This window comes from Sphaerodactylus townsendi, linkage group LG04, assembly GCF_021028975.2.
Source record: "Sphaerodactylus townsendi isolate TG3544 linkage group LG04, MPM_Stown_v2.3, whole genome shotgun sequence".
Taxonomy (NCBI): Eukaryota; Metazoa; Chordata; class Lepidosauria; order Squamata; family Sphaerodactylidae; genus Sphaerodactylus; species Sphaerodactylus townsendi.
The window spans coordinates 32408745-32432576 of NC_059428.1; the positions used below are offsets into that span (position 1 = coordinate 32408745).

Below are 23832 nucleotides of genomic sequence, written 5' to 3' on the forward strand. Positions count from 1 at the left end.
GGGACGCCCCGGATGCTGCGCGAAGCCTCGGCCTGTTAGGACGTCCAGCCGACGTAGCCTGAGGAACCGGCGCTGATAGCGTGTGGCCTCCCGACCCAGCACCGAGCAGCCCCTCGTGGTGAGTAAAGATCGTGGGGGTGGGGGAGGTCGCCATTCTGTGGGTGTCACCCCGACATGTTAAAACGGTCCGTTTTTTACCAGCACCACCTTGCAATTGTGCCTTTTTAGCCTTCGCCGCTACGCATATTCAGTTTTATTCTCACGCCCTCATGTGTAAAATGGCACTATCCGGTGCACGTGGGGCTTGCCTTCTCCTCGAGGCTGGCTTCGCACATGGCGGATATTAAGTTTGTAGGGATCCGTAATAACCATGTGCAACGTTTCTACCTGCGTGCAATTCATCCCCGAATGTCGACGGCTATTTCATGCATTTGAAGAGGAACGGAGGGGCCTTCTGGGTAGGACTTTCTCTAGATGTGAGTTTGCTTCCATGGAAGCCTAGAGATTTGGAGGGTTTGCTCCATTTCATAGATCACTTGAAACCGTGAGATCAGATCCAAGGTTGGCAGCGGGTGTTGATCTTAAAAGGACTTCTGGAAAGCTGTAACCCTAAGCGCTATTGGTTGTGGTGGGTTTTCCGGGGTGTGTGGCCAGTGGTCTGATGGATCTTGTTCCTAACGTTTCGCCCTGCATCTGTAGCTGGCATCTTCAGAGGTGTATCACAGAAGGAAGACTGTTACATTCTGTGATACACCTCTAAAGATGCCAGCCACAGATGCAGGCGAAACGTTAGGAACAAGATCCACCAGACCACTGCCACACACCCCGGAAAACCCACCAGAACCCGTTGAATCCGGCCGTGAAAGCCTAAGCGCTATTGTTTGGGATCAGATCCCCTTGAACTCTGTAGGGTTTTAATTCTGCCTACAGTTGGATAAAAAATTAATTGCATTTGGTTATTTTTCCTTCTACTGCAGCACAGCCATAACAAAACCTAACAAAAAACTTAGGTGGAGCCGGTTCAGTATTAGAATGTAACAATTTTCATTCAAGTATACTTTCTTTTGGTTTTCTTTCTCTCAAACATGACAGTTTCAACTTGTGTCTTGGGCTGTGTTTATTGTACACAAATTGTATATTCTACCCAACCTGTGGTTTCTAAAATAGAATAGTAATTGAACCAAAATAAATAATAGCAGTTAAAATCCTGAAACCACTATGGTGAAATACAGTTGGATGTGTTGTCACATCTGTACAAAATCTAACCCAACAAAAGCATGGGTGCCACTCAAGAAAGTCCTCACTTTTGAGAATTATGCACCGCTCTCCTGTGGAACCATAGCAAAGGATCCTAATTGTTTGACAGTTCGTAAGGTGCTTGTGCATACTTTGAGATTAATTATCGGTTAATGCTGTTTACTTTCCTGTTATATAAAGGTTTCATTCTGGTAAGAATGGGGTCTTTTAATGTAAGGAGTCTTGCTTCCGTGGATGAATTGTGTTCTACTGGGGTAAAAAGCCCTCACACTATTGGAAGCCTGTACAATTAGCAGAATTATACCCTCCTTTCTTCCCATTGGGAACCCATACTGACTTGTATCATTTTATCCTCACAATAGGTAGGTTAAGCTGAGTGTGTGTTATTAGTCCTTCATCACCCAGCAGAAAGAGGATTCCAACTAGGGTCTCCCAGATCCTAGTTTAACACTCTAATGTTTAGACATCAGTGACTCTCTGTTTTATCTAACCCAGTGAAAGAAAGAAATCTGATGGATTTTCCCATTCTTTCAGTATTCACTATCTTATCCTGGTGACATAGGAAAAGACCAAATGCCTAGGAGTTGTGAGTTGGCCCCCATTACAATTTAATTTGACACATTAAAAAACCCGCCATCAAAACATTTAGCAAGATTCCATAATCCCAGTTTTTGGATACATGGAGTTTGTACAAAAACACTGACCGCGTGATGAGTTTCTAGACTTGCAGGTCCTTGGCTGCAAAATGAGTACTGAAACATCAGGAAGCAGGTAGGTAAAATTATTAAAATTTGCATATGTGAGACGAATCATCTAATTTGCACCTAGTTTAGGGATCTGCACTACTCAGCTAAACACAACTGTAAAATCACCAGTTGTGTCTGTTTAAGGCAAACTCTGACGTCCTTATCTCTTGCTTATTCTATTACATATTATAGGGTAGATGTCTGATTTTTGCCAGCAAAACACAGATCTTCTTAGAGTTAATTTTATTTAAAATATAGTACAACTCTTATTAGGCAAGAATTGATGTCTGCATTACACATGGGAATTATGATTTCCTAATTCTGTAGATTGTTTTGCTGCTAGGTTTGTCTCTTAGCGGTGCTTAAAATGGAATCTATAACTGCACCTGAATTTTGGGTGTTTTTCTCCTAGAAAATATGTTTATTTTTACTGAACTTTAACTGTGCTGAAACAGAAGTGGTCTCTGGCCCAAGAAAGCTTATGCAACAATACATTCGGTAGCCTGAGGTTCCAAAACTTTAAAATAATGTTTTTCTATACTACATTTACGCTGGTATAGTCTGAACATACTTCTGCGTATTTCTTGTCAAAACTGTATGATTTTTAATCTAGTTTCTTCATTGCCATTTAAACGGTGTATACTGAACCTGAGTTTGAATGTGGAGTCTTTCAGTGGCAAGGTAGTAGTGTTGCTGTCTCATGTTTTAAAAATGATGGGTGTGCATAGAGTTCAAGAAATCACGGACATTAGACATCGGCTAACTGGAATGCCATCTAAACTCTTTATTTCCACAGCTTGAGCTGAAGTAAAATGGTGTATGATAGACTATAAGAAATACCGGTAGCTGTGCTGTTGTCTTTATTCATTGAAATTACTGCCGTAGGACAGATCATCTTTAATACACTGTCCCGTAACAGCAGTTATAGTATCATGATTTTAAAATGTCCACGTGCACATGTTAGAACTTCCCCATTGATTTTAATAAAGGGATAGTTTAAATATAGCCCAGTTGTACATAAAAATGGGGAAACTCTTGCAATGTCAATACCTACCCTTGCTTCTCCTTGGTCATCTGTGGCCAAGCTGATGGAAGATTGACCCAAACAAGCCTGATGCAATGATTACTAGGCCTGGCAATCTTCAAATGGGTGCAGGTCAGAGGTATTCTCAGCCTGAGGCTAATTATGGATCCATCATTGAAGAAGTAGCACCTGCTCTTCACCAGCATCTGAAAGAGGCTTGAGGGATACTTCGTTCTGTACTGTAAAGCTTAGGTCTGATGAAGGATCACCATATTTAAGCTACAGATAGAAAATGGTAGTATTTCTTTTACTGTGACTTGAAGAATATGTGAAATCTTAAATAAAAGTGTTTTTTTAAAGCTCCAATACTGTGCATGCTTGCTTAGGACTAAAACCCATTGCATTTGATGGGTTTCCTTCGAAATGAGCAAGGATTGGAGACTCTTTGGGGAATCGCAGGCAAGCTTCATTCAGCTTCCTGTCAGAATGGCCCCATTCTGTCATTGGGGAGGGGAGTCCGGGGTGACGGATGTTTAGTTTCACCCAGGTGTCAGCAATCTCCTGTTTGTCGTTGGTGTCTGGTTTGGCTCAAACCGCTATCAGTGTGAAATGCCATCTCCCTCTGTAGTTTTGGTTTCTTTTGTATACTATTGCTTTGATCCTGTGGAAACGGTTCAGGCCATTTGACTATGGGGCGGGGGAAGGGGAATTTAAGCTCAAGCCTTGCTGTGTGATTCTTTAGAATTGTCAATGGCCTGTTTTGATCTCTGGTTGCCAATAAAGACTGTAGCTAAGTCTGCAGGTTCTTTATTCTGACTGAAGTCTGACACTTCCTGAACCTCAAGGCCAGCCTGCAATGGCACAATATGAATAAGCTTGCCTTTGGCAGTTGTTCAGAGGCCATAGTTCATGCAGAAGATTTCAGTCTGCTTCCTGGTGAGAGGTAGTCTACCAGTGCTGCACGCTTTTGAGCAATTCAATAAGATTGTGAGCAAATTCAAAATGTTAGATTTAATATGCAATTGCCTTCTATCCTATACCATTCCTTAAGATCATCTGATAAGACTCTCTTGACTGTAAAATAGGGATACAGAGATCGCAAACTCTGTTGCCTGAACTTTTTCCGAAACATCTCGTCCAATATGATGTCATTTTCCTAGAACTGGCAATGCAAAGAATATTTATAGTGCAGTGTTACTCTCTCCTAAACCCATTGATTTGAGTGGGTTTAGTCTAAAGTAGCTCCATAGAATTGCATCGTAGAAGACGTAACATTGAAATTTTTCTCCCTCATTTGGAACAGTGAAGATATAATAATGAGATCTCAGACCATGTTGGTGCGTCAATTGGAGGAATTTGCTTGTCTGCTTTAGATTTGAATGTTCTCTAATACTTATTTAAAAGAGATTAAAAGTACTGTGGCATGTTTGGGGAGTTTTGGGGAGAATTTGAGCAAGCTCTGAAGAACTGCGTAAGCTAGGGGTGGCCAACATATGATGCTCCAGATGTTCATGGACTACAATTCCCATCAGCCCCTGACAGCAGCCATGCTGGCAGGGGCTGGAGAGAATACAGTCCATGAATATCTGGAGCAGGTTGGCCACCCCTGGTGTAAGCTATCACATCCTCTCTAATGATTTGCTTCCACATAGATGCATAGTTTTGATAGGCTACGGAGGAAAATAGCCAAAATGTGGACCTTCACAGTGGATGCTAGCCAGGTAACAAAGTACTTTCTGTTAATTGTGTTAGCCTGGCATTTTGTGTAAAGTTATGCATTTACCCACCCAGAGTTCCTGACTTTAGTAAGGAGATTTGGCATCATTTTGTCTAAAACAGGCAAGTATGTATGATGCAGTCGGGGTATGTGCAAAAAGCAAGGCCTTCTGACTAACCTAGCTGTGTCCTTATCAGACATTTACCTTAGACTGTGTTATATATTCGCATCTTACCATAGAAATGACTGCCACTGGCCTGTCGGTAGACACTGCATTTGTGTCACTTTTCCTTGCTTCTGCTGAAAGTTCTACTTTGCAGGTGGCTCTGTGGGAAAATGTTCAGGATCTGCTGGAACTATGAACTGAGCTTTGGTTAGCAAGTAGGAATTTCCATTTTGTTTCTTTACCTCCCTGTGATAGTGATAGAGATTGACTCTCTTGCTGTTGTGTACGTTTTCCCATCTCGATACAAATACCGTCTTCCTCTCTCTCTCCTTTATTAATATGCTTTCTAAAAATTGTGATTAATTGGAATGCTTATATAACTTTCTTTCTGTTCGCTTTTTTCCAGGGTATATGGAAAAAATCCTTAAGGCTGTTGAAAATGTTACCAGAGACATGATAATTTAGCCAGTGCCTCAGAGTGATGGATTACCAGAAGACTGGAAATGGTTTGCAGGTGGCTGGTGTAGGGGCATCTGCTCTCCCCATGGTGGGGTATTTGGGAAAAGTCAGTTCAGTTCTCTTTCACATTGTGCAAAGTTCATTTTATCCTCCTCAATTTTGGGAGTTTTTTTTCCTTACAATTGGTGTGCTTTTCCTATTTGGCCTTTATTTTTTGAAAAAAAGTAAAATTATTTTCCACGGAAATCTATTGAAATGGCGAAAGATTTATGGTTTTAGGGAACTGTTTTATCTAGTGCTGGGGTACATTTTAGAGTTCAGGATGATAATAAACATTGTTTTGTTCGATGGAAATTAAATGAATACCTTATTATATTGTTTGCTCAAATATCTCTCATCTGTATTTTATTGGTTCTGTTCTTATGCTGTCTAGTTTAGCTCTGAGATGCATCAATGACTTACATGATATGAAAAGTCATTTTACAATGTTTTGTTTGATCTCTCCACAATAACACATTGAATGTATATTTCACATCATTCTAGGACTCTAATTCTGCTGAAATAATCTCGGATGGATGCTGCCCCCTTTGCAAAAAGAAAGGTCTAGTGAAAGCTTTAAGAATATATCGCATCAATTTTCAGGAGTCTATTTTCCTTTGTGAAAATCTTCAGGTACGTTGGCATGGCTTGTTGCTGAGGTTGTAATCCTAAAAACTTGCCTGGGAGCAAGCTTCAATGAACAAGATTGGAATTATTCTTGAACAGACCTATTCAGGATTGCTGGCAGAGTTCTGTTTCATCTTAACCCATCAATTTGAATGTTTGTAGTTTTCTACCAAATGCGATTTATAGTAGAGTATTTCTTTCTTCCTTGACATAATTGTCCAGGTTCTATTAAACAAGGGAAATCTGAATGTGCAAAAAAGATGTCTTGAAGAATCTGCAATGTCATCTGACACACTGCAGATGGATCCTGTGCCTGTTAATCCCTGAACTTCAAAATTTGTTCTGAAGATTCTCAACTGAATATTTTACCTGGGGACATACACCAAATCTGAGAATATAGGTCCTTACATTAAATTATACTTTGACATCTGCCATCTTCTGGTCTAATGTGCACATCTGCTCTTTCCATCAACTTCTGTTTATAGACACATTCATTCAGAGAGTTTTACTTGCACACTTACATTTAATTGCTGTTCGCACAAACATCAGCTTCTCTTCTATGGTCAGAGTATTGAAAAAAAAGCAATATCTAGTTATGAGATACTTTGTGCAGGTTGTGTTTATGATGGTTGTGGGTATAAAATTATATTCTGCTTTTAAGCTGCTGATTGATAATTTTACTTCCTTGGGAGTCAAGTCTGGTTGAGTGTGCGGTGCATAAATGTTTACATTAAATAAGCTTCTCGTTTGTGAATGTGTAAGCACTGGTGCTGTGCTTCTTTCTGCTACTGCCTTTTGGTCTTGTGGATGAAGAGAGGCCTACATGGTCTCAAAAGGGTAGGGGAAGCCAATTTCTGGAATCTTCTGGTGTGTAGGATTTCCACAGAACCCTAGAAATGAGAAAATAGGCTTCTCTGGTCCTGTCATCTTTTATCCTATCCTATTCCACTCTGATAGAATGAGGCTAGGAATTTCTTTCCTATTCCTTAAGCACAAAAATGAAGGGGTAAAAATAACAAGCCCAGCAGTGCTCAAAAAGCAGCATATGAGTGATAATTTAATATCTTCCAAAAACTGAAGGGTGGAAAAGTCTTGCACTCTTGAGTAGAGACCTTCATCATCTTTAGTAACAGCTTCAGCACTTCAGAGGTTTTGGATTTCAGTTAATCAATTTATAATGTGATAGACTAGTGTCAAAACTTATTTCCTTACTGATCAGTTTTTGCAAAGAAATACTATTAATGAGATCATTAAAAATCTGTTGCAATTTTTGCTCTTAATTGGATGCTGGGCAGCCCAATCCGGGGGAATCCCATTCTGGAGGCAGCGTCGGCCTACACCAGCAGAAATGCCCTCCAGCACTTACTCCAGCAGAGGGGTAAATCTGCTGGCTGCTGCCTGGCCTGACATTGGCGCTCCTGTGCCACCTCCAGCTGTGTTGGCATAGCAGGGGTATTCCTGTGGATGGAGCCGACCTCAGTCAGCTTCCACCCTGGGTTTGGCACCAGTTCCACCACGGCCCTGTACTTACGGCACCCTTTTGGATGGTGTGAGTGCATAGGGCTCCATAGGGGAATCCCAGCAGTGGGGAGGGTTTTCAACTTTCTTCACTCCCTGCGCTGCCAGGAAAACTCACCAGAGGCGTTGTGGTGCTGTTGCCAGCCAGCCTGCCTGTACAGATTATCAGGACTGGGCTCTGAATCCTATAGCTGTGAATTCAGTGGACTCTCCTTTTTTGGTAATTCATCGAGTCATAGAGTTGGAAGAGACCACAAGGGCCATCAAGTCCAACCCCCTGCAATGCAGGAATCAAAGCACTCCCGACATGCTTATCCAGCCTCTGTTTAAAAACCTCCAAAGAAGGAAACGCCACCACTCTCCAAGGCAGTGAATTCCACTGTCGAACAGCCCTGACGGTCAGGAAGTTCTTCCTAATGTTTAGGTGGAATCTCTTTTTCCTTCACCTTGAATCCATTACTCCTGGTCCTAGTCTCTGAGGCAGCAGAAAACAAGCTTGCTCCCTCTTTGACATGACATCCCTTCAAATATTTAAACATGGTTACCATGTCACCCCTTAACCTATGCTTCTCCAGACTTTTATTCACATTTATTGTTTATTGATTTGTGAGATTGCAGTTCTAGTATTGTGTATTTTACATGTATTGTCTCTTTTTCTTGCAGTGTATCTACCCTCTTGGATTTGAATCACTAAATAACATTATAGTTCCTGTTGATCCAAAAGATTATTCATCTCAGGGCACTGGCAGGAAGAGAAAGTTCTTTGAAACAAGCTTGATAACCACTTCGTCTGAACCCTCCTCAAAACTTGATCTTGCTCTGAGGTACAACGAAGAGAATCTCTTTAGACCTCATTCAGGACATCCCGATTTTTCACCAGCCACTCAGCCTAATTTGAACCATGCAACGGAATCCACGCAGCAGAAAATGGAAGCCCAAGAACATTCACCACATACATTAATTGAACAGAAACAGGGTTTATCCAATTCTGAACCTTGCTCATTGGTGTCTAAAATTTTGCCTCAAGGCAACAGGTTTCTGTCGGAGTCACGGTGGCTTCAATGGAGGAATGTGCAGGCTCTCTGCTGGTTAGATTGCATTCTGTCAATACTGGTGCATTTAGAAACACTGAAAATGATTTTGATAGGATCCATCTCAGAAAATTCATCAGTAATCCACAGACTGCTCGCAACGTACAACCAAGCAACTGCACTTGTGAATAACTCCCTAAACAATCTCCCGGGCACAGGTATTTTTTTCTTTTGATAAATAAAAGTTAATTTTGTGTTCACAAGAATTTGGTGAGATGCTCTTGGTGACAAGCACAGAAATTTGGCCCTTTAAAATGTAAGTAATTTCATTATAGCATTTGTAACAATGTTGATCTAGGTTGTGTATTTTCACCCCCCCCCCCCTTCCCCACCCAACACGTTTATGTATTTGGGTACTTTTTCTATCCTTTCAGTGTTGGTACACAGCTATTCAGTTGTCAAGGTTTAGACTATAGAACAATTTTTTTTCAAAAAAATCCCACATGCATTCTCTAGTGCATGTGAGATAACAATTTTCACGGAAGACTTAATTTCCACCTTTGTATGCAAATAAGTGCCTGTCAGCCAGGCATTCTCTTAGCTTTTGATTGAATTTTATCCTTTCCTATTATTAAGCTTGTATGACCTCAGGTCTTAAGCATAAAACCATACAACAGTATAACATGACTAGACAAAAAAAGCAAATCAAGAGAATACTTACACCTTATAAAGTCTGTGAAATACAGTGGCATAGCGCCAACAGGGCAGGGGGCACAATGCCCCGAGCAGAGGTGCACCGGAGGCATGGTTGGGCCGTGGAGGGGATGTTCCAGGGCTGGGCTATGGCAGGGGTGCAGGGCGTGCGCACCCTGGCCTCAGTCTCCCCTCGCTTCGCCTCTGGCAAAATGTAAAAAGCTTCACAAATTTGAATGTCATCCTTACAAATGGCATGCAAAAAACAGAAGGAAAATGAAAACCCAACCTATATAATAAGCTAGAGACCAAAAAAGGTTGAGAAAATCAGACGTTTTTAATTGTTTCCAATACAAGATGAAGGCACCCCCTTTGGGGACCCTTAAAATTGAACTTTCTGAGACAAACTTCACCAAACTTGGTGATTCTGCTGAGGATAATCACCTGCAGCTATGCTGCAAATTTGGTGCCTCTACCTTAAAACACACACACAAGCCTTGAAAAAAAAATCCCTAGACTTTAATGGAGCTGAAAATGTTTAGGTTTCTGGAAAAAAAACCCTGCCCCCAGTTTATTAGTATTCAGCTTTTTTCAGCTTTACCAGAAATCTTCACGTCCAATAAACCCAAATCTCAAAAATACTGGCAAATTTAAATGGTAGACATCCCTAATGTGAAAGCTGAAGTAGCCCCTCTGCTACCTTTCCAGTGCAGTGATATCACTAAATCTATTCAGTTACTTGCATGGAGTTTGATGCACAAAAACATTGGCTTTTCAAGAATTATGTCTTCAGGGAACATTTTCTGCATCAGTTTGTCTGCTAGGGAATCCTTAGACATGAGGCACAGTATTCCCAGTATGATGGATAGAATTTGGGGGAACATTCCAGAGTACATGATTACAGAGTATATGGTTCAAGCAGAGAATTAGCCAGACGATACTGCTGTCCACAGAAAGCGCACTCTCAAGTATAACCAGCACTTCCTTCTGACTGCATGTTTCAAGGGAGGATGAGTGGTAATGGCATGCTGTTCTTCAGAGATACCTGTCTGGTATTAGCCAATCTTACTGAGGGAACGCCAGGATTCTCAGAGCACAGTGTGAAAATCAGGAGAACAAAACCTCAGGATTGCCTGTGGTCAGATGCATGTCCTGGCTTCAGCTGCCAGTCAGAGATATTAGGTTACAGCAGGGACCTGAGTCCAATCTGAGAGTCAGGTTTCAGTGTCAGAAGTCCAGTGAGGTCAGAATGCACAAGTCAGAGGAAGTGTTGCAGCAGTCACGAGCTTTATTGCGTCCATGCTGGGATATTCTGTGAAACTGCTTGATATAGGCTCTTACAGCATGTTAGGCTTCATCCTGTGAAGACTCTGCCTCCCCCTGCTGCAGAAGGTGCCTTCTCTGAGCTAGCAGGTGTGCACTTCTTCATTTAACACATAACAGTTTCCTCTGTCTCTGCCTTTGCTGAGATGTGGGCTCAGGTGAGCTAAGTGCTTGAGTCTCCACAGCTGGAGCTGGGCTGGATGCATGGCCTGCTTCTGCAGGCACTTCTCGCTCTGAGTTTTGACCTGGCTCTTCTTCACCCTGTAAAGCCTTCAGGGGCCCTGGCTGCTCCCAGCCCAGCCCTTGTTGGTTCCCAACCTGGTCTGGGCTTACTGGGTTCTGCTTATCCCCTGAAGCAGTGTTTCCCAACACTTTCGACGTCATGGTACCCTTGACCTCACTCTTCATATCTCACGGTACCCCTGCCATCCCCCCCACCTTCCCCTCCCAGTGCTCCTGCCTGCCGCCACCCCACCTTCCCCTCCCAGTGTCTCTGCTTGCTGCCCCCCACCACCTTCCCTCCCAGGGTGAAGGGAAGCACTGTGGGGTGGGAAGTGGCTGCTGACCTTGCAGCAGGTCCTGCCCCCTGGACAGCTCCATGTCCTTGCTGGCACTGGCGGAAGACACCACAAAAGTAAGGGGGGCTGGTAGCGTTGCAGTGGTACCCCTGGAACATTCTCACGGCACCCTAGGGTACCTTGGAACCCTGGTTGGGAATCACTGCTGTTCAGGGGATGGCCCATGACAACAGACTTTCTAATTGAGTGGTTCATGCAACTTGGTTAGTTGTTTTGAAGGTGATTGACACAACTTGGTTAAGCAGTAAACCTGTCTGCAGTGTGCTTATTTGTGTGACTTCTGACAAGCAAGTGATAGAATTTCACATGTTAAGAAATATACAATAATTAATTGCACAGGTTTAAAAAAGGTCAGGTTTGGAGAGCTTTTGGTTGGTTGATCAAAATCATTTCACACTGGTGATCTCATTTCAGAGCCTCCTGTAGATGTTCTGTCAAGAGCTGAATCGCAACTAAATAAAATCCGAAATACAGTTTTTGCACAACTTCAGCCTCAACTTAAGTGTACGTTGGGTAAGTAACTTCAGGGGTATTCCGTCTTAATTTTGGGCTTTATAAGCTTGTAGGCATTAGGGTCACCTGTTCTCCTGATTTGGTGGGAGTCCTACCTCCAGGCAAGGATAAAGTCAGCATTGCCAGGACACCACAACATTGCTTCCACTTGCATAATTGGAAGTGCCATTGTTGTGATCCTCCGGGAATGTCTCTGTTTTTTACCATAGAAATTTTGGGAAATTCCTAGAACATCACCATTTGAGGGGAGATTCTTAGAGCATCACCATTTTCAGGTACCTAACTAGAAGTAACATTTTGGCATTGGGTGCCACAGTGTCACCATGTCCTGCCCCCCAGAAGCTCTCAGGGTGTCCAATGGAAAGCTGGCATAGTATGAGGATGACTGTATCCCCTTAAGGCTTATTAGCTGCTATTCTAGAGAGCTGTTCTGATCTTAGGAGAGGTATTTTTGAATAACTGTTACTTCATGAGGAAGCACCCTGTTCATGAGCACAGAAGCTGTTCATTTCTTTGTTTTGGGGTGAGGAAACAAGACATAATTGCAGTAGAAGTGCAGGGGCCTCCGTGAAATCCACAGGCCAGATTGTGAATTTTATCCCCTCGTTCTATCCTCAAAAGCCATTCTCCTCATCTCTGTTCTCATCTCTGGTGCTACACAAATTATTCATACAGTTCTGAGATGGCCATGAGTCTGTTTTGTGAGGGCGTTTGCACAACAGTCAGGAACGTGCCTGAGAATCTTATGGCCTCTACCATGCAGACTGTTTACTGAACCAAGACCAGCAACTTTCTGACTGAAATTAGGCAACCAACAAAGCCATCCTAAACAAAGCCACATCTTTCCAAGTCAGTTGAAATCAATAGAAGAATGTAACTCGGTGTAGAACGGCACTATCAGTGGTATATTCATAGGCACCATTGTTTGTTTGTTTTGGTTCCTGTTCCAAAAACTCTCCTCAAAACCTACAGCAGTAACTCTCTTCCCCTTCCTTCTCATTGTTTATGGAAAGGAAGGATCCCTAAATGTTGTTTAATGCTGTCTGGAGAAATCAGGGTATCTACTGAGATACAGGGTAAATGGCAAGTGATTCGTGTTTGATTATTGCTTTTGCTAATCAAAGTCCCCTCAGCCAGTGATCTCTGCACCAGACTGTCTGTACTGTGAGGAAAACAATATTTATAGGGGCCTGTCACTTCCTAGCCCAGAACCTTTCCTTCTGCCGCTCTTTAAATGTGAGCAGGAAAAAAAATTCATTGCTTGCATCCCTATTTTGGATGCTCACAAAGCAAAGACCAGCTACCTCACTTTTCTTTCCTGTGGGTTCTGTGCCTCGCCCATACAACCTCCAGCTCCAAAAGGCAGAACTCAGTCGATCCGTCTCTTTGTGGTTCTAAGTCAGTGGTTCTCAACCTTCCTAATGCCGCGACCCTTTAATACAGTTCCTCATGTTGTGGTGACCCCCAACCCTAACATTTATCCATTTTACAGATGGAGAACACTGATGCAGAGTGTCTTGGGCGACCCCTATGAAAGGGTCGTTCAACCCCCAAAAGGGTCCCGACCCCCAGGCTGAGAACCACTGTTCTAAGTGAACTGGACTCCCTCATCTTACAACTGTTCATTCTCCAAATACAGTTGAAAAATGCATGTTGCTCCCTTTGGAGCCAGAGATTTTTTTTTCCTGACTTACATAAATGGGAGTTAATATTGAGCCACTTCCCACTTGGCTGAAAAGTTCCTTCATTCAGTATGCATAGTCGAGTCTGAGACTAGGACTCTTGGGGTGTGGCAAGAGGCATGTGATTGACAGGAGAAAGTGTTTGACCAATCCAAGTGGGGAGAGGGAGATGAAGGCAGGCAGGCAGTCCTTGGGTTAAAAGAACGATCAAAACATCAGTGGCTTTGATCAGAGTAAGGAAAGCAAATAAAGCTGGTGACCCAGCTGTCTTCCACAGCAATGGATATAATCACAGAGGGACATGATGGAGAGATTGGGAGGCTATTGGATAGTGGTAGGAGGGAGAGACTCTATTCAGAGGATGTGGAGATCCCCCAGCACGTTCAGGTAATGTATAATTGCATTTCCAAATATATGATAGTACACTAATCCACCTTTTTTCAATCTTTGATATATTTGCTTTTTCTGTAGCTTTTTTGAAAAATTATTTATGGGTCTCAAGAGAGAGTCATTGAGTTATGGGCCAACAGAGTACAATGCTCACTGGCTGTTACTCTTAGGTCTGTCCATTAGCTGGAAAGCACTTTTTGTTGTCATTAGAGTCCGTTACGAATCTGGTTATGGTGATCTAATGCACTGAGCATTTTTGGCGTGGGGGTTGTGCGCAATTGACTCTTACGTTCTTATTCACAATACTGTGTTTCTTACATTCTTATGTTCTTATTCACAATTCTAAAACCAGGGGGCAACCATTGAAAATGCTGGGGGGAAGAATTAGGACTAAGGACTAAGGAAACATTTTTTAGGACTAAGGAAACATTTTTTCACGCAACGTGTGATTGGTGTTTGGAATATGCTTCCACAGGAGGTGGTGATGGCCACTAACCTGGATAGCTTTAAAAGGGGCTTGGACAGATTTATGGAGCAGAAGTCGATCTATGGCTACCAATCTTGATCCTCCTTGATCTGAGGTTGCAAATGCCTTCGCAGACCAGGTGCTCGGGAGCAGCAGCAGCAGCAGCAGAAGGCCATTGCTTTCCCATCCTGCATGTGAGCTCCCAAAGGCACCTGGTGGGCCACTGCGAGTAGCAGAGTGCTGGACTAGATAGACTCTGGTCTGATCCAGCAAGCTCTTTTCTATGTTCTTATGACTCCCCTTCTATGTACTCAGTATCAGAAGCATAAAGGTTTGATTAATCTTTAATCAGTTCGTCAGTTATAAACTCTTACCTTGCAGTGTTGCTATGTAGTAGTCAATAACATTTGGTTTTAGGCTGAATTTGATAGAGTAACATTGTGTGATGTTCATGATCTTACATTGGGTGCTTGTTGTATTTTTCCCTCCACAGGTCAGGAGGAAAGCCCTGTGTTTGCATTCCCACTACTTTTAGGGATTGATCCTCAAATAGAGAAGCTCTTTCTCCATTCATTTTCATGGAAGTTTGAATGTTTACAATGTGGCCACCAGGTCAATGATAGGTGAGTTTCTGCAGATTCTTCCCCCTCGTTTAGTACCTTTGATGAAATGTGAATATTTATAGTAATGATTTTCTTTGAACTGAGAGTACATACAGGATTTATGAAGATGTTCAATGTCAGCACTTAGCTTGCAGAGCATTTCAGAGCTTGACATAGTCGTGTGTTTGCTGTAGGAGTTAGCTCCACAAAATGCTGGTCTTTCAGTAGTGTTAATCAGGATTTATCATGTTGATAGGTCATAACATGCAGTGTAAACTAAAAATGCTGCTTAATAAAACACTACAAATTATATAACAATGTCTCAAACATTAAGATCTCTGAACATAAAATAAGGTTTGAACACGCCCCATTCTGCATGATTCTGTTCCTTGACTTTTCTTAAGCCTAGGAGCTTAATATTTCACCTCTCAAACCCTCTGTCGATAGCTATTTGTCAGTCTAAAGAGCCAACACACTTAGGTTGCAAGACACGTCTACCAGGACAAAAGGGGGGGGGGGGCTTTTTGCCATTTTCTTCCTCTACGGCAGACTTCCATTTTGCCTTTTTTTCCCCAGGGGTCCATCAACTGACATGATTTGGAAGTGCTGCAGAGGGAGGGGGGAAAGCCATAATACCACTTGTGCTAGATAAGCTGTACCATGTGAATGTGCGTGCACGTGGCAGGAGCAAGGATACACAAGCCCTAGATATACCTTTTGGCGTTTTTGTTTCAGCTGCATAAGCAAGCCTTGCGCATTGAGACAAGTTACCAGTGCTACAAGGAACCTCAAAGACCTGAAAGCTACGCAGGCTATTCCCGCTGCAAGTGTTTGTAGGTTTGGGGAGGGGGCATTTTGCCTACTGACTTGGTTATCTTTGAAGCAGCTGCCCTCAGGCTCTCAGTTCTTTGCAAAGGTTCACGATAGATAGAACTAGCTGAACCACCTGCTGAACAGATTCATAGTACAAGGGAGTTTTTGTTCTTTTCTTCGCAGGGCTGCTGAGTCATCGTGGAACTCAGGTGCTTTAGCGCAGTACACAAAAATACTATAATTCATACAATTAGCATTTATAGAACAGTTTTACTCCATGTTTGTTAAAGTATCTAGCATCATTTACAGGAGCCTGTGACCAGTGTTCTAAAGAGGAAAGAATGGTCCTTTGTGCTGATGAGGAATAAACTAGTTTAGAAATTACACAGCATTTTTGAAGCATTTCATGTAATCTAGGGCTGTCAACTCCATCTTGGCAAATTCCTGGACATTTGACGGAAGCGTCTGGGAGAACAGAGCTTAGGGAAGGTGCTCAGTATTAATGTGATGTCATTCTAGGACTTCCAGTTTCTCCTGTACCTTACAGTATACCATAGAGTTCACTTTCCAGAGCGGGTGCTTGTTCTATGAGAGCTGTGCTCTGCAGTTCTGGTGTCGGTTGTAATTCTGGGAGAATTCCAGGTCTTGGTTGGAGGTTGTAACCTACTTTAATCCTAAATAATTTATATCCCGTTTTCCCAGTCAAGAGCAGTCGGAGTGAATGGGAGAGCACTGCTGCATTTTGGGACAATTCCTAAAAGGGCTAAAATCAAGAATTATAGATGGTAGGCAGCCTCCGAAGGGATTTGCAAGTGGATATGGTCTTTCAAATTGCACCAGATGGCAGATTCACTCTGAATGTGAACTGTTCTATCTGGCATCTCTTCCGACCATCTCAAGTTAATGTTGACCTTTTGCTGTACAAGAAATATTTCTACAAAGTGGATTAACTCTTTGTTCCCTTGTTTCAGGTGTCAGAAGACCTTAACAACGTTTACAAATATAGTCCCAGAATGGCATCCACTGAATGCTATTCATATTGCTCCCTGCAACAACTGTAAACACAGAACTCAAAGAAGGAAAATGGTTCTGGAACAGTAAGTGTGGCTCCTGTTTAAATTCCAAAGTACCCTGTTTCCCTGAATATAAGACATCCTCTGAAAATAAGATGTAGTAGAGGTTTTGCTGAAGTGCGAAATATAAGGCTTCCCCCGAAAGTAAGACGTAGCAAAGTTTTTGTTTGGAAGCATGCCCAACAAACAGAACACAGAAAAATAAGACATCCCCTGAAAATAAGACATAGCGCATCTTTGGGAGCAAAAATTAATATAAGACACTGTCTTATTTTCGGGGAAACACAGTAAGCACAGCTGTATCAGGAGTTGGAAAATAATCAGCCGTTACTGGTTATAACCAATGCTTGGGCTTTTCTTTTAGTCCCTTCACCATGTCAAGTTCTTTCTGCTGGGGGGAGAATGGTTTCTTCTTGGGAGGTGCAGGATGCTGCCGAGGGAGAGAAAAGACCGGCAAGTTTTCAGTCCATGACCAGAACACCACTCATGGCTAGTTAGGTAGAACTCTGTGACTGTGAGAGAGCCAGTGTGGTGTCGTGATTAAGAAAGGCAGACTCTGATTTGAAGAACTGTATTCTATTCCCCACTTTTCCAAATGAGGTCTGCTGGGTGACTCTGGGCGAGTCACAGTTCTCTCAGAACTCTCTCAGTCCCCGTGGAGGCAGGCAGTGACAAACCACCTCCAAATGTCTCTTGCCTTAAAAACCCTATAGGGTCACCATAAGTCAGCTGTGACTTGATGGCACTTTCCACCACGTAAACTTGAATAGCCTTGTTGGGCAGTGTCATGTAGACACAATTATGCTTCTCCAAAAAAAGTCTTCTAGAAGTCCCCTTACTCTTGAGGATATAGCGTACAGTGGCCCAACCCAAGCCTTTTTTTTTGTTATTATGTCATAACCTCCTAAAAAAAGAAGAGTTTGGATTTGTATCTCCCCTTTCTTTCCTGTAAGGAGACTCAAAGGGGCTTACAATCTCTTTTCCCTCCCCCCCGCTCACAACAAGCACCCTGTGAGGTAGGTGGGACTGAGAGAGGTCCAAAGACTGTGACTCGTCCAAGGTCACCCAGCTGTGTTAGAGTGCACAAGCTAATCTGGTTCCCCAGATAAGCCTCTACAGCTCAAGTGGCAGAGTGGGGAATCAAACCCGGTTCCCCAGATTAGAGGGCACCTGCTCTTAACCACTACACCACTCTGGCTCTCTCTGGAAGGGGTGAGGCAGGCATCTACTCTTGGGCCCTTTGGTGAGCTAGCAAGAGTCATCGTGGTGCAGACGTTAGGGGACTGGTCTAGTATCTGAACTATTCCGGTTTCAAATTCTCATTGAGCTGAGGAAGCTTGCTGGATGTCTTCGGGTCAGTCACCATCTTGCAGCCCAACTCACCTCTTGGGAGGATACAGTGGAGAAAAGAATGACGTAAGCTTTTTAGATCCCCACTGGAGAGAGAAGTGGGCTATAAATGAAGTAAAACAAAAAAAATATTGGTTTAAAAGAATCTATGAGGCATTTTAAATGGACTTTGTCTCAATTGATTTAACTGTTTCAGTTTTTTATATTACTGTTTTAATTGTGTCTCACTTCATTTAATACTTTGTCATTGTCCCTGGATCCTGTTTTGTCTTTGGGGAAATGCAAGGTGTACATATCCTCAATAAATGAAATACGGACTTCCGGTGGCACAATGGTGGTGTTTGCATGCTTCCTATAAGGTACAGGGAGTCTTGCCTTCTTGGAGTTTTATCTCTGTCGGAGACCACCCCCGGAACAACAAGGGTGAGCCCGAAACGTCCAGGGAGATTGGGAAGGCTTCAGAGCTAACCCTCGGTCCTTGGGAATGCGAGCCAACACGGCACTCTGAAGCTAATCCCCTCCCCAATGCTTTCACAGCTGAGTGGGCAAAAGAGAAGATGTACAAATGTACAAATGTTTTGTTGGACTATATAGTCATTTTAATACGGTAATATTTAACAAGTTAAATAAAGATTAGTTAAAAATAAGTAAATGAAATATATCAATTTCCAGTTCTGAAGGTGTCTCTTGTGGATGATCTGCAATTAATAGTTCTGTTGTATAAGAAGACATACTGATCAGCATATTTTATGACATTAGTTTTATTTTTGCAGAATAATATTTTATTGTGTAAAATCTTCTGAGCTTTTGTATAACGTTTGTGAGAGCAACTGTACACAAAACTGCTAATCTCCATTCATAATACTAATAATTGAATTATAACACTACAATATATTGTGTCTTTTGTGGCAGGGTCCCCTCCATACTTATGATGCACTTTGTGGATGGGTTGCCGCACGATGACCTGATGACCTATTCATTTCAGTTTCAAGAGGATTCCTATCAAATATCAGCTGTGGTTCAGTATCTTCAGGAGCCAAAACATTTTGTGGCATGGGTCTTTAACTCAGATGGTAATTCAGTGCGTTTTGTTTAAACTGTTGCACTTTTTATACATGTGATACACTGACCTCCAGCTTCTGGTCTTTTCCATAGTAAGAAGAAGAGTTGGATTTATATTCCCCCCCTTTCTCTCTTGTAAGGAGACTCAAAGGGGCTTACAATCTCCTTTCCCTTCCCCCCTCACAACAACACCCTGTGAAGTAGGTGGGGCTGAGAGAGCTTCAAAGAACTGTGACTAGTCCAAGATCACCCAACTGGCATGTGTTGGAGTGCACAAGCTAATCTGGTGCACCAGATAAGCCTCCACAGCTCAACTGGGAATCAAACCCGATTCTCCAGATTAGTGTGCACCTGCTCTTAACCATTATGCCATGCTGGCTCTGCACAAGAGAGTGAGAACCCACAGGATCTGCTAATAGTATATTATGGGTAGTTGAGTCCACACACCCTTTTCTTCTAGTGTACATAAAGTACTACTCCAGTTCCACAGGAAGTTTCTACAACATGTATGTTCATTCTTGTGCCCCTCTTATTCTAAAAGTGTCTGAAAGCCTTCCTCAGTAATGGCATCTTGTACACATTCAGAGGGCCAGGCACTGCATGTTCCTGCTTCCAGGAAGGTGCTCCTGCATCACCCCATCCTTACAGCCTCTTGAAGCACCACTCTACACAAGTGTTTTAATACATTCACCCTGAAAAAACCAGGGCCTCCATGTTGGTTATTTAGGAGCACAGTCTCAAGAGAAACCTTTAATTCTCACATAGAGCCAGAGCTGTTTCTAGGATTGCAGCTGTTCTTTTCAGGGAGGAGGGGGAGTTCCCCACTTTCTGTCCTGTAAGGAGACTCAACGGGCCTTACTGTCTCCTTCCCCCCCCCCCCCCCGCAGCAACAAACACCCTGTGTGGTGGGTGAGCCTGAGAGAGCTCCAAAGAACTGTGACTAGCCAAGGTCACCCAACTGGCATGTGTTCGAGTGCACAAGCTAATCTGATTCACCAGATAAGCCTCCACAGCTCAACTGGCAGAGTGGGGAATCAAAACCCGTTCTCTAGATTAGAGTGCACCTGCTCTTAACCAATGCACCACGCTGGCTCTCTTTGACATCAGAACTTTTTCTGTAAGGCCATTTTGCCTGGAGAAAATAAGTCCCACAAGTTTATATGAACTTGCCCTAAGAGAAAATCAGCTGAGCTTTGGTTTCTGTTGTGAGTAGAGTCCAGTTCTACACTGACTGAATAAATAATTGCAGCAGACTTATTTTGTTGGCCCTTCCCACACAAATCCCAAAAAATGTTTCTGAAATGTTGTCAGTGCCCCCCTTTACCATGATGTATGTCCACATTCACCCCCTCAAAATGATTCCTGGCCGCCATTTTGTAATTTTCCCCCATATGTCTCTAGTGATGTGGGTGGACAGGCTTGTAAAGAAGAATTTTTGGCTCTTGTGAATATTCCTGCATGGCTAATTTCCACAATACTTTCCCACAGTAGTAAGTGTCGAAAATTCACAATACTTTCCCTCAGTGTAAGTGTCGAAAATTCACAGTACTTTCCCTCAGTGTTAAGTGTCGAAAATTCACAATACTTTCCCGTAGTAGTGTCGAAAATTCACAGTACTTTCCCTCAGTAATAAGCGTCAAAAATTCACAGTACTTTCCCTCAGTAGTAAGTGTCGAAAATTCACAATACTTTCCTGCAGTAGTGTCGAAAATTCACAATACTTTCCCGCAGTAGTAAGTGTCGAAAATTCACAACCCTTGCACTGAAAAGAAGTCTACAGAAGTCAGGTGGCGGATTATGTATCCTGTGTTTCTAAACTCTTCCTCTTATTCTTCAGGAACGTGGCTCGAGTGTGACGACTTGCAGGGTTCATACTGCAGTAGACGTGAAAGGTTTGGAGTGCCTCCCTCTGAGGTTCACATTGTCATCTGGGAAAGAAAGCCACCACAAGTGACAAAGGAACTGAATTTGCAATTGCAGAGGGGAGGAGCTGGCAAAGTTCCTCTTCAGAAAGCAGAGAAGGTATTTGGTGATGAGGCTGCAGAAAATACGCCTTTACCTTGCTATGGAAAGGACCTCTCCAATGCTCATTCCAGCGACACACAAAATGTAGTTGCCAATAACAAAAGTAATTCACTTTGGGGGTTTGAAAACCTGGCAGATGATGATGAGATAACACTGACTCTTGTAAGCGTTACACATAACTCTGTCGATAAACCGTTGGGAGACAGCAGCGTATCAGAGAGTAACCTGGTAGCTGAAACATTGCAGCAGCAAGATCCAGGCGGGGTTGCTATGTCGCCGTTGTTAGAAAATACGCATGCTCTCTTGCATGGAGGACAACCAAACGATGGAAGTACCACATCTATCACGCCAGAATTTTCTCCAAGTGGTAACAGTTACTCACCAGAAACCTTGCCAGTTCAAACAACATTAGCTCAAAGAAAAGCAGTTCCTCTTAAGGATAGCTGTGGTTTGCTCCCAGAAAGGCTACAGAGTAATATCAGCAGAAGAAAATCACTGCGGAGTGTCCAGGAAACGCCTAAACCCGTGCAACAGTCAAGAGAAAGGGCATCCAGTTCCCACACTCCTGTTGCAAACTGTTCTTCACACTTGCCATGTCAGACCAGAGCAAAACCATTTGTAGCAAGTTGGATGCAGGGTCTTCAGAGAAAAAACCCTTTTATGCCTAAAAGTGTCTCAGATAATAGTAAAACAGTGAGTTCTCAAAAGCCTCTGCAGAAAGAAACTATTGCAAATCCACTGATTAAAGGAGCAGCCAACTTTGGTGGCTTCTTAGCTAAGCATTCAGAGAGAAAGCACAAGGAGAGAACACTTCCTTCGTTACCCTCTGCCGGTTCCCTGGTTGCCAACCACCTTGGAGAGAAACAGGTCTTTAGAAGTGAAAAAACTGTAAACAAGATCCCAGTTCCTTTTAATTTGAATAAGCAGGTTCAGCCTAAACAGACTCTCAATGGAAATAAAAACTTTACATCAGTTGAGAACGGCAAGGAGTCACACACACACCAGCTGCGCATCCAACTTAGTCAACTTAAAGATAAAAAGAAGATAGAGAAGCAGACAAAGGCCCGGATGCGAAATGGAAAGTCTTCCAAGAAGAGCATGAAGGAGCAATTGCAGTTTGGATCCCAGGAGGAAGACGATTGCTTAAGGGAACTGCAGTTCCACATTGGGGTTGAAGATGGCAAATCACAGAGATCTGGCACCTCTATGTCGCAGTGCAGCAGCGATGACATTTTATCTGAGCTGCTTTCTCCTGCTACGACTGTTGCTTCTTTGGAGCTTCCAGTGGAAGAAGAATGCAAATATCTGGAAATGGGGGGCTGCAGGACTGACTCTCCAGTATCTAGAGAGAAAGTTGAGGGTGCGCAGTACTTCGATCACAGTCACTACATTCCTGAAATGGAAAGTTTATGTGGGGATTATCCAGACATCTTAGCAAATCATCCCACAAATCCCACAAAACAAGATATTTTCGAAGAGTTGCGCAGTTCAGTGCTGAATTCAGTCATGGATAGTGCTGAAGTCTTCCATAATTTTGATGAAAGTCTGTTAACTTTGTGAATTGTGTTTTAACAATTTCGGAATTTCCTGTTAATTGGCTTTGAAACAAAGCATCACTCATTTGCCTGGGGTTCTACTTGAATATTTAAACTGAAAACTTGTGAGACGTTTTTATTTTTAATAAAGTGGATTTTTTTCAAATCCTTCAAAACAAAGAGATGAAAAGTTAACTGTTTCTACTTTTATGATCTCTGTTTGATAAAGTATGAAGATCCTAGACCAGTTCTAGAGTTATGCTGAATTATCTTTTGGTTGGCCAAGTATACAGAAGGGTGGTATTCTAAGATGCATTTGTCACCCTAATGGGAAAAAATGGGCCATCTTCATTTAAATAAATATGAGACAGATAAATTAAAAAATAAATGGCCAGGAGGGCTGACGGGCATTCAGCAATTGCCTCCCAACAAGCATTTTATTAGGAGTAAGTCTCATTGACTAAATCTGGTTCAGGTGGTTCTCTGAAGTACTTAAGTGGCCAAGCTCTCAAACTGGTTAGTCATCCTTAAAAGAAACCAGGTTTTCAGAAAACCAGCAGGTGGTTAATATAACAGTTATTAAAAGGCTGGAATTGGGGGTGGGTGGGCATTTCTACCTTGATAAATGTCTGGAAAGCATAATTGAGGGTAGAACTATGCAATAAGTTGAACAGGCTTAATGAAGAGTCAACTGGGATTTAATTGCAACTAAATAGGTGTTTTATGTTTTCCTGCATAACCATGTACACTGAAAGTCTTGCAGAAGGAAATGGCATTGAGGAACAACTTGATAGAAGTAAAGGGCAAACATGGCTACTGAATTGAGACTAAACACCCCCTTCTCATAACATTTGGGGCCATTTGGTGAAATGTATTGGCTGAAGGGCAGGCAGGTATGTTTGATTCCATTTATAGTTAATATGACTGTCCTTCATGGTAGTTTAGAAGGCAACCACCATGTTCAAAGGTAGTATACCTTTGATTACTATAGGCTCAGAAAAGACAAGGATCCTTCTGTGTATTGCTTAGGTGATTCTTGCCTGTCAACAAAGTCTTCAAGTAGATGGGTGCTTGATCCTGGTAAAGACACTCCCCCCCCACCCGCTCCAATTCTCTAGCAATGATGATTTTTCACATTTATGA

At 42.6% G+C, this 23832-nt stretch overlaps 1 protein-coding gene across 2 annotated transcripts; it reads left to right on the plus strand.

Annotated features, from left to right (window-relative positions):
* Nucleotides 1-5: 5 nt before the first annotated feature.
* Nucleotides 6-22869, plus strand: USPL1 (ubiquitin specific peptidase like 1). 2 transcript variants are annotated; one of them, XM_048493206.1, is made up of 9 exons: nucleotides 6-118; nucleotides 5317-5475; nucleotides 5913-6041; nucleotides 8217-8802; nucleotides 11593-11691; nucleotides 14723-14852; nucleotides 16616-16741; nucleotides 18980-19140; nucleotides 20967-22869. In XM_048493206.1, exons 2-9 carry the CDS (start codon nucleotides 5392-5394, stop codon nucleotides 22712-22714), a joined length of 3063 nt encoding a protein of 1020 aa, XP_048349163.1. In that variant the 5' UTR covers nucleotides 6-118; nucleotides 5317-5391; the 3' UTR covers nucleotides 22715-22869. The 2 variants fall into 2 exon arrangements, with proteins under 2 accessions (XP_048349163.1, XP_048349164.1); XM_048493207.1 differs by having other exon boundaries at nucleotides 5317-5424.
* The last annotated feature ends 963 nt before the right edge of the window (nucleotides 22870-23832 follow it).